This window comes from Sprattus sprattus, assembly GCF_963457725.1.
Source record: "Sprattus sprattus genome assembly, chromosome: 11".
In the NCBI taxonomy this organism is placed as follows: Eukaryota; Metazoa; Chordata; class Actinopteri; order Clupeiformes; family Clupeidae; genus Sprattus; species Sprattus sprattus.
Genome location: NC_137909.1, coordinates 3,428,512 through 3,440,080, shown reverse-complemented (window position 1 = coordinate 3,440,080; position 11,569 = coordinate 3,428,512). Strand labels below are relative to the sequence as shown.

The window sequence follows — 11,569 nt, the reverse complement described above, 5'->3', positions numbered from 1 at the left end:
TGGGCATCAACACCCACATTGAGCTGGGTGTTGAATGAATACTCATAAGTGACAAAGATTGAATCAGAGGTCAGGTTCTTTATTGTTCAGCAGCACAAGGCAGTCGTCTGGCCCCAGGACAGAGCTTTTTACAGAAGTAGAGCGCATGGAAGTGTACAGCAAAATAACAATGAAGAACTAAGGCTTTCCTTTCCCTTCAGTACTTTTTTTTCTCAGTTTTATTGCACAATAATAATATATTTATAATATGAACAAACTACAACTTGTTTCCCCATCATGAAATGCCAGGCTTGATCAAATGCAACACATCATAGTGCATGTCTGAGTGAAGCCGTGCTTCTTGTAATACAAATGTGATAGGGGTTCATCCCACCCTTTCAGTCCAAACACACTCATACGTCACAACACACGGACATCACCAGGCCACCAGTCAGGGGGAGTGGGAGATATATATATTAGCATATCATTATACATTTCATAGACGAAACATATCTAAGAGTGAGCTACCTTTCACTTGCACTAATCAACTATTCACTCCAGACAAAACTCAAACTGTCTTACATTCAGTTCTGTTTGGCAGTGAAAGACTATGAGCACACGAGAACACATGAACAGAACATGTGGAAAAAGGATTAGGCAGAGAGGTTAGAAAAACAAGATTGAAAGACAGAATTAAAAAGGACAAACACGCTGGAGATTGGAAATGAAAGATGACAGATGGAGTTGACAACATTGCAGTTAGACACAAGTCGTATTAAAAAAGATCTGGGAAAAGCACTACTTTTTTTTGGCTGTGGGGAGATTTTTTCTATAATTTATGATTTTTTTTTAATCGCTTTTAAAATCTTTTTGTTTGTACTCCACAAATGCTTAAAGGATAGCAGCATATGCAATTTAAACTTTTTTTTTTTTACATTTTTGGGGCTCTGTTCTGGGGAACAGACTATGCCATTCTGGGGAACAGACTATGCCAGTGACTGCGGTCTTAATTTACTTCCACCCCGCTGCTTCTTGTATGTGGCACACAGAGAGAGACTGGAAGGACCCATGGTGTAGATGGTGTACTGCACTAGGGGACGCTGACAGGCTGTAGAGGGGGGCAAGGCGAGGAGCTGCCCACCGGCCAGGGGACAAGCAGGGAGCTGCAGCCCCGCACCTCCCCCCCGACCCCACCTTCCCCCTCCTCGTTGTACAGACGCTTGATGCCATCAAAGAACGCATCAACCTCCATCTCTTCCACCTTGCGCTTGGCCGAGGGCTTGCAACACAGCCGCAGGGCGGAACACGGGCGCAAATTGGGAGGGGAGAGCAGGGCTGGGAGGGGGGTGGAGGCAGAGGGGCTGGGATGAGTGACCCGACCCTGGGTCTGTGCCAGGGGTGTTGGGGCAGAGGAGTGCCAACAGGGTGGAGCTCCTCTGGCACAGGGCTCCAGGCTCCGGTGCAGGGGTTGGTAGATGAACACAGTGTTGGGAGGCAGGGAGGCCTGATGTGTGTACAGGCTACGTGCCACCTGCTCTCGACAGCGGATCAGCTGTGAGCTGTCGATCTGTGGGGGGGGGGACGGACGGGTGACAACAAAGCATAGTTAATATTCAACAACACTGCCATGACTGCCTTATCTGTCACAATACCATGTTTAAAACCCAGCTGCCACTTCAACATAACCGGACTGTACGCCTGCTATGCTTTCCCAACAGCCACCATTACGGACCTGTGCCTTCCGGAGCAGGTCGACAGTGAGAGCAAGCCAGTCAGGACAGCATCTCTCCAGCTCCAGCGTGAGGAGGCCCAGGGCCAGCAAGGAGCCCTGCGCCTGCAGCAGCCGGTGATCTGCCAGGCAGTTCAGCAGCTGCCGCGTCAGCAGAGCCAGGTGCCGGGATGCACCCGAGCCCAACAGACCTGCAAGGGACGGGGATTTGCACGACAGCACCATCGCATGGAACTGTGGAGAGAAGCGAAAACAGAAGGCTTCAGATGAAGAGGCCAAACCAGTGTGCCAACAACAGAAGAAAAAAGCTGCAGTGCCCTTGAGGTTTATTTAACAATATATGCCCTACTAACAACCCTCAGAGCCAATAGAGAGACTCTCCAGAGATGTTTGTACAAAGTTTTAGTTCAAAAGGAAAAGGGCTTACTGTTGTTGATTACATTTACACAGTGGGCGCTGGAGGCTCTCCAGACTTAACTCACGATGTGAAGGAAGTCCAGCGGAGTTGCTGTGTGCAGATCCCAGCTCAGTTTATCCAGAACGATCCTCTCCATCCGCAGTATCTCAGAGTGGGAACAGCCACAGCTGCTGGAGCTGGCCAGGTCCCTCAGAGACGGGATCCGCTGCAGACAAAACACCCACCACCAACGTCAGAACACACACTCACAGGAGAGGAGAAGGTAGAGATAACAGAAGTAAAGTTGAAAATTGTGATTTGAATAATGAAGTAGAGAGAGATTTGTGAGGAGCAGAGAAAATGACAGATAAACGTATTAATAAACCAACTGACAGAGTGAAAAGGAAATATGTTAGGAGGACACAGCATAGGGAAGACATGTTTACACACAGAAACAAAAGGTTGTTAGGAAATGTTGGGGAACCACAAGAATGACCATTGCCCACAGGTAGTAGGGCAAACAGGATAGGCTGACATCACTGTGACTGAATTGTCAGTCATCTGTGTTTTTCACACACACAGTAAAAAGAACTAAGCTTAAAACTTGTGCCTGACCTGAATCAGAACATGCGAGAAAAATGCCCTTATCTAGTCAGGCCACGCTGTGGTCACTGATCAGGCATCCGAACATGTAGGTCAAATGCCCTTCTCTAGTCAGGCCACGCTGTGGTCACTGATCAGGCATCCGAACATGTAGGTCAAATGCCCTTCACTAGTCAGGCCACGCTGTGGTCACTGCTCTACCCAGTGCTCTCACCAAACATCACTTTTTTACACAACACATGACGCGGGGAGGAAACCACGTCTCTATTACTGACATTTCACAAGGAAGTGAATGCAGACTTCTGTTTTTGCAGGTGTTATTGTAAAGGCAATACGGATGTAGCCCAACTGTTAAGATGATCTGCCAATGATGACCTGAAATAGAGAGACACGATGCATAGAATGCCTAGGCTTATCTGGCTTTTAATAATGCCTTCTGAAATGTACCATCATTGAAGTGTTTTGATTTAAAGCTTAAACCGCCAAACACATGTTAAACACGTGTACATTTCTGTATGTAGGGAAAAGGGATGTCACGAGAATCGATACTTACGGTACCTTTCGGTACTAAAATAACAAAACACTGAGGATACCCATTTTTTTTAAGCACCGTAGGTACCGTGAGCGCCGGTGCCAGCTGTTAGAATCGGTGCTGCTCAGGAACTGACGAGGGTAGTATACGCTTCGGTGTTCTAGTCGAAGTTTTGTAAGGTTTTCCACACGCAGATCTGCCTCTCTACTATTGTAAACGATGAAACTAGTGGAGGCGGCCAGGTGTGAAGTGTTGCCAGACTGGAAATGGAGTATCGTATCATAGGCTCATTTTGGAGAATAATTATCATATCTGGCAACACTGGGAAGGCGGTCGACCAATGAGAGCACGCGCAAAAAGGTGGAATGTAACGGAGATACCCTTTCCAAAAGACGTAATATTAGTTTGTGAAACACCCAGAGAAACACAAATATCCGACGAGGCTAAATCCCGGACGCTTTTGGAATCCCTGCTGGACGCATTTTTTAGGTCTCGAAAAGAGGACATGTTCGGGTAAAACAGGACGTCTAGTCACCCTACTTTTGAACATTATGCAAACGATGCTACCGTGTTCTTCAGACCAAGGGAGATAGTACTTTCAATTTAGCAAAGCACCTGAAAGACAGTCATCTGTATTTGTTTAAAGAACTCAAGGATAGTTCTGATTCATATTAACCACATCCAAATAATGCAGTTTGTCATACTGAAATACACGTTACATGATGTTTAAAATGATGGTCACGTGTGTTGCAATGGCTGATGTTATGTACGTAGTTTAGGTAAGCTATGCTGTAGTTTTAACGTTAGCCTATAGCCTACCTTGGTTAGAATTAGATAGAGAGAGAGAAAGAGAGCATGTATCTTGCAAGTATCATGACTAATCTAGGGAAATTCACAGAATGTCCTAGTTTAATATAGTTACACATAAATATGCAATTGGTTTGACAAAACACTAGGACTGTAACGATATTGGATCGAACCGAGAAATCGCGACACTCTTGGCCACGAACCTGCATCGCGATGCGAGGAGGCAGAACCGTGACATGCCCTCAGCGGTCACGTGATACAAAAAGTTTGGTTCGTTAGTAAGCCTACACATGTGCTGTGCGCAATGGCTACCTCAGATGACATTTGAATAGGCCATTTGAATTGTTGGCGCGTGGTTGGCGGATTGTTTGTCGCTGGAGGACTGCTCTGCACGGAGAATAGAAGTGTGTGCGTTAATTGCTCCGTAGCTGTCTCTCCCTCTCCCTCTCCGGAGTTTTGGTTGCGGGTGGTCTAACGCTCCCTCAGAAGAAAGACGTACACTGCGTCGTGTTTTGACCACTGTTTTCCCGTACTTCAATTGTTTTGAGTTAATAGGCTGTGAGAGAGCCACCAGTACTTTATGTTACTTTCTTTGGATCTTTCTGTATTTTGTTTGTATGAATGTGTTTGTGTGTGTGTGCTTTCGTTACTTAACGGCCATCTTGTGATGTACGGGGTTACTGTGTTACCCTAACGTTCAGTTTGTAGTGGTTCCCAAGTGTGCGCATTGTTTGGAAGTGCATACCATAATATGTGGTGTAGTAGTGTGGCGGCTATTCACTAATGTGTGTAGTGTTCTGAAACATTGTAACACATTTGGTTGCTCTGGTTCGTGTGCGTGAGTTTGGTTATTCCAGATCTTATAGCTCTTTTTGGTGGGTGTGTTACTGTTGCCAGTAGCGTGTATATCGCGGGTAATCGTGGGTAACTATGATGGCAGTGTATGAGGGTGTGCGTGTGTGAGAACTGTTTTTGTCATGTCATTAAATACCAGTGACCAGATATTTATTAAACTACAGAAATAAAACGTTTTATTTTGCTAAACTCTTGCCTCCTCGATATTCATTCATTTGATTAGCCTGGGCCCTGTTCATAAAATACGTGGCAGTTAGGGTCTGTCACATTTGGCCATACACTGCCATCATAGTTTAAGTAATTTGGTTATTTATGTGTTGTCTCCCTCATATTTTTAGGCTATGTTCAAGCCTACTTTTTCAGAAGTTTGTTGAATGTTTTTCAACAGCATTGCTTTGAGTAATAAATAGGGGTGCAACGGATCATCATTGATCCGTGATCCGTTCGGATCATCTATTTCGGTTCGGCACACGCATGATCCGCGGATTGATTTATGAAAAAAATAAATGACCATGCTGACCAAATAAAACAAAATATGAATTTATTATGATTTTACACCAAGCGCCAAAAGCGGTACTAATGCGACGCAACGTTCCACACGGGTAAATTAAAACAGCGCACTGTAGTTTGCCATGTGTGGTGCTTGGAGAGAGGAGCTACGATTTAAATGTTTAGCTCGCTCCCTATCATTAATGGATCGCTGGGTTTTAAACTTAAGCTGGTAGTCTGCCTGTGCCTGTAGTGGTAACCATAGTGATGATATACAACTGTCTACCGGCTGAGCTGGTGATTTTTCTGCCACATGAAGGCAGAGAAGATTTTTTTCAAGAACCAAAAGATGGAAATATCCTATGCCTGTTGACTTTCCCAGATGTTATGTGAACACAGACATCCCAAGTCTCTCTGAAGTTCCGGGAGTCTCCCGCATATTGATAACGACTCCTTGATGCCCGCAAATTACTTAAAATCTCCCGGAATCTAGAGCGAGCGAGCCAGACCGCGCACACGAGACAGACGTGATCCAAACTGCGTTAGCATCTGTGTAGCGCGCTCACGACAGAGAGGGAGAGGGACCTAGAGACTATGCGTGTGTGAGGCAGTGTGCGTGTGTGCCTCAGGAGCATCCTGATTTACCTGTTTCGGTAAGTCAACAAATGAATTTTCAGTGTGGGCGGGCTTTTATCTCTTCTCCCGACCGAATTAATCAATAATGAAATTAATCAGTTCAGTGTATCTAGGAACAGGGCACAGGGAGAGTGCCCCCCCAAAAGAAAATTTAAGACATTTTACAACAGACTATACAAAGGTGTACGTACCCCTGTCTTATAAAAGTAAACCACAATTACAGTCTTGCACACTGTACTATCTGTAACAGTGATTTCAGCATTGCCCATGGTGGGTTAAATGACTGTAAAAGACTTGTTGTTCATTTTGTATGGCCCTACCTCTCTTGCACTTATTCTTATAATGTTAAGTTATACATGTTTATATGTTTTTAAAGTAATATAAGTTTATAATCTTTAAATATCATTTGTTGCTGGTTTTTTATGTGCCCCCCTGGTTAAACCCTGGCCCCTCCTTGGCCCCCCTAGTAAAAATGGTCTAGAACCGCCACTGACTGTGGCACAAGAAAGCCATACAACAGTGGAAACACATCGAGCATGGCCACGCATTTACAGCGACATCACCCCGGTGTTTCACTGACAGGAGTGAAACCGAAAGCGGCTCAACAACCGCTCATCACCGCGGCATTTAAGCAGCCCCTTCCTCCACATGTTTATTTGTCTTGTCTATTTTTTTTTTTTTTTTTTTGCTGATCCGAAAAATGATCCGATCCGTGACTGATCCGAGGAACGATCCGAACCGTGAGTTTTTTTGATCCGTTGCACCCCTAGTAATAAAAACCTCAATATTTGGTTATAAATTGTTTCTTCATTTTTTTATAGCTCATACTTATTCTAATATCGTGAGGTAGGTGTATCGTTACAGCCCTACAAAACACGATTACCCAATTTATTTATTTTTTTTCGATGCCATAGACTCAATGTAGCCGATGTATAAGACGATTTGCGAGTGACAGCTGGAATTTCGCCGCGACCACACTGAACATTTCGATACGTCCTTTAAGAAGCTCAAAACTCATGTTCATCTTGTTAGCTGAATGGCTGCACTGTTATATCCACGGTTTTGTTTTGCACTGTTGTTGTTTTAGCACAGTACCTTTTGAAAAGATGCCTGGAAGTCTGGAATGTGTCTGGGGTCACTAGTTGTTGCACTTTAACCATTAATTGCACTTTATTATGTTGTGCTATGCTATATTGAACATGTTTTGTATGTCTTATGACATTTTGCTATTTTCACATAATTTAATAAAGAAGTTCATGTTTTAAGTTCAAGTACATGGAATCTTGGAAAATATTTTTCTTTTTTTTTACCGTGGTATCAAAATTGGTATCGAGAATCGTGTTATTTTACTGGTATTGGTACCGACTACTGAATTTTTGGTATCATGACACCCCTAGTAGGGATGCAACGATACACAGTGTTATGTGGAGCCTATCGGCGCTGGAGAGAGGGGAAACTAGACAAAATGATCTTAGCTCCAACTTCACAATGGTTAATGCTAGCTAGACAAATCCGCTGTGTGGGAACACTTGGCTTCAGCCTTCAATACGATGAAGAGGGTAAGAATACTGTAAATAAAGCACAGTCTGCAAGCCACTGTTGGCTACTAGAATGGAAACACTTCTAATGTCATGTCCCATTTACGTCGTTATCACTTGGCCGTGTTCTAGGTGGAGCAAGGAGTCCACTCATTGGAGAACAACAGATATTGCAGTGTTTTTCGCTATGTGTGACAACAACAAAACAATAAAAAAAAACAAAGAAGGGCTCTCTGATAGCACAGACCTACGCCAAGGCCAAATGCTGCATCTAACAACGTTAGCCAAAGTGAAACTAAATTCATGAGACGCCTCGAGTCGAATCCACTCCAAATTTGTATGGGTTATTCCTTGGCCCATGCTACACCTTTCCACCAAGTTTCATGGAAGCCAATCAGGCCACTAGTTTTTGTGTAATGCTGTAAACAGACAGACAAACTAATAAACAAACTGCACAGGAAACGTAACTTCCTTGGTTGAGGAAATAAGGAGAGCAGTGAGAGTATTTATAGCTAAAGATTCGCAGCCCTATTCGAGAGTCACCTGATGGCGTCACAGTGTCCCCTCCTGCACACATTTCAGCATTAAAGCTCTACGCAACATTACTGATAGAAACTGAAAACAGCCCATCTAGTTCTCTCCACTAGCTAGTGTGACTTCCAGAGCGAGTGAAACCTCACTGTAGTAGAGATAGAAACCAGGCAAATCCATTGTTCACCTTTCATTGTTTAAAGGGTGATTTACATACACCAAACCATGGGCCCACTGGACTGTTGCATCCCTAACTGTACTGACCCACAAATCACTCTGTCCATGTAAATCCTACTACTGTGGACATAATGATAATGAAATTACATTTTCCCCCATTCAACCTCATGTCACACCATAACAGCCCAAACCCTTGTGTAGTCTTCACAAAATGACTTCCACCAGGCCATCAGAGGAAACAAACACTGCCCTGTAGACTTGGTACTTTTCCCAGTGCTCCTAGATTTACTGGTGACCTTTGACTGCCTGGGATTTAGAGTTCTAGAAGGCCGCCAACCATGGGATGATGAATGAAAATAATACTTCTATTTATATAACTTGGAATGCCATTGCCAACCATTTTGAAAGCCTACATATTTGGCAAACCCCACTGGAAGTTGGTCAGAAATGAACTGATGTCTAATGGCTCCTGTGATTGAGATCCAGATTACAGTGCTTTCTTTTCTATGTGAATGGCTCACCTCATCCTCTTCACTGGTCTTAGCAGCCAGGAAGAAGCAAGTGATGGCAATGCAAGGCAGGTACTTTGGACGGGCCTAAAGGAAGAGAAGGAGTAAGACATCAGTCAATCAGAGGACACAGTGAGCACACAGAGGCCCTATTACACCTTTACAAACGTAATTAGTCAAGTCAATTCACATGACTAACGGGAAAAAACGTGACTTAAGGAGGGGCTTAAATCAAAACAGCATTACTGAAAGTAATAGGTAACCTTAGTGAAGTTATGGGCCACTGGGGTTGGTGGAGTAAAGTTAGCAAGGCAAAAGCTAGGTCAAAAGGTAAAATTGTTTGTGTGTGTGATATTTGTAATTATATATATATATATAATTACAAATACTACTCTCTCTCTCACACACACACACACACACACACACACACACACACACACACACACACACACACACACATCAAAGAAAGCCAGATTCTTATCCCACACAAATATCCTTATTAAACCTTTGTGAACCTGAGGGTACCTTGATGGCTGCCAGAAAGCGGTCCAGTATACTGATGGCCAGGCAGAGGGTCTCTGGATAGAGCTTGAGTTTTCTGTGCAGGTCAATGAGCCAGCGCACCGCCTCATCACGCTGGCCAGGAGAGATATCTGTATCCTGCACATTGGTATGACATGCCATAGGTCAGGTCACTGAAAAGGCCAACACACAGCACAGGTTCCCCCTGGAACCACTGCTGCCTACACGTCAGCACAACTAATTAATGAAATCAGCCAGAAGGGATTCAGTGTCATCATGTTCATTTACAGGAGTTTTAGGGAGGGTCAAATGTCAATGCTGGGAGCAATAATGAAATTCAGGCAGCTGACCCCCTTCACATAAAGCAGCTTGGGATGAAAGAAGCCTTTCTTTGTCATTAGCCATCCTCACTGCAACTTAAGGGCTTACTGGGAATGCTCTGGAACTGTATGAAATCATTAAACTAAGGGAGCACCTTCTTTGATTGGTATGAGGTCACAAAAAAATACCAGAGGAGCCTTGCATACATTTTAAACACGTTCCAAAGATAAAAAAAGATGTACATGAAGATGTTATAGATGCTCAGTCAAACCAACAAGCCGATAAAATTAACCAATGTGTAGGAGCGCGAAGAAGGTACCAGGCATCACTTATCAAATCCTGTTTGCCTGTGCATACCTAAATCACGCATACAGCAGATTAAAGGCCTGGAAGAAGATAGAGGTTAAGGGCATACCTTTGGACAGAGACTACTATACTAAGCAACAGCTTCACACAGACTTGTGTGAGGACACATTAACACAAGTTAGAAAAACTACACAGTCCATTAACACTCACACTTTGTTGCCACTTGGCTTTAACTCACCTGAGTGGAGGGCTTCTTCGGCACACAAGCCTTCCACATCATGGCTTCCCTAGAAGCTGCCTTTTCCAGAAGAAGAGACAGCCTCTGGCTCTCCAAGGGTTCCGCAAACTTCATCGCGACCCCTGGATGTGCCTACCTCCACACTGGATACAGCTACCTGTGGGGGAAGCCAAGAACCAAGCCACCATTTAAGGGTTCATGTCAAACAAAGACTATAATAGTAGAATTAGTTCATGTACATGAGCAGCTGGTTTTCTACACCACAGTAAGAATGCTGTGGCCGAAGAGAAACATAGAGCGACAAAAACTGCATCCAATAATGCAATTATAAACAGACAAGTGAGCCTTTATTACGAAGACGATTATTCCACTTCGACCATTCAGTTGTAAAATCATAAATCGTTTACTTACAAACTACTCATCTAATTACAATAATGTTCTCCCAGAGGCAATGTTCATTTAATGCAGGGTTGACGCTACAAAACCTTTGGCAAGCTAGCTACCTAGCTCCCAATGTCCAACAGAAATGTTAACGTTAACATGGAGACTCTAGAAATCATGATCATTCCGCTATTATTTCAGCAACATTAACAATGGTAGACTAGATAGACGGAAATCATTAACGATACCCTCGTCTATTCTAACCAAGTTAAAACAAAAAAATGATATTAGTTGCAGACAAAATTGGCTCGACTGACTGGACGTCAAGCTCGCAAGCTCAATCAAAACATTTACGGTGGACTCCAGTTTCAATATAAAATGACACACTTGGGTCGACGCTGGAGAGAAGCATTGTCTTGCAGTTTAACTTTAACTACTCACTTGAAGGTGCAGAATTTCACTTAAGTTAGCTAGCTCGCTAACATAGCTAGCTAACGTTTAGGCTAGCAGGTTAACTTCTCATCTCATCAACGTTACCTCTTTCAAACATTTAGACACTGAGGCTAGTAGTGTAGCTCATCAAATGCAGAAAATCCCGTATAAACAGTGATGTTGGAACCTTAGAATCAAATAACACGCACACGTAAACCAGTAGGTACAGCTGAGATACATTTTTACCGAGCAAGAGGTAGCTCTCTAGCTAGGCTTAATGGCTAACTTGGCTTACCTCCCCTGCAAAGCTGTGCGATCCACAGTCTGACTTGGAAATCATCCGATCCATTAAACAGAAGTAAATTAAATGGTTGCTGGGGTCGGTATGTAGTATTTAGTCGTCCATTCTTGTCTCCATTTTCGTTTTATCTGGAGGGATAAAAAGAAGGGATCCTTCCAAATTGATATTAAAAATAAAACGAACGGAAAAGACTGAAGTCTATTTCCGAGGAGAGGACTGAAGAAGGAAGGAAACTGGTCCGCCCACCCTCATACTGCGGACGATGTGCACAGAAATGTGAGGATTA

The 11,569-nt window shown here is 43.7% G+C and overlaps 1 protein-coding gene across 1 annotated transcript; it reads right to left on the bottom strand.

The window, feature by feature from the left end:
- Window positions 1-58: 58 nt before the first annotated feature.
- Window positions 59-11,551, bottom strand: ccni (cyclin I). Its single transcript, XM_080847287.1, has 7 exons — window positions 11,278-11,551; window positions 10,170-10,326; window positions 9,308-9,442; window positions 8,795-8,869; window positions 2,191-2,331; window positions 1,712-1,942; window positions 59-1,546 (listed from the first exon to the last, which is right to left on the bottom strand). The coding sequence occupies exons 2-7, from the start codon at window positions 10,281-10,283 to the stop codon at window positions 1,070-1,072; spliced, it is 1,173 nt and encodes a 390-aa protein (XP_080703413.1). The 5' UTR covers window positions 10,284-10,326; window positions 11,278-11,551; the 3' UTR covers window positions 59-1,069.
- Window positions 11,552-11,569: the final 18 nt, after the last annotated feature.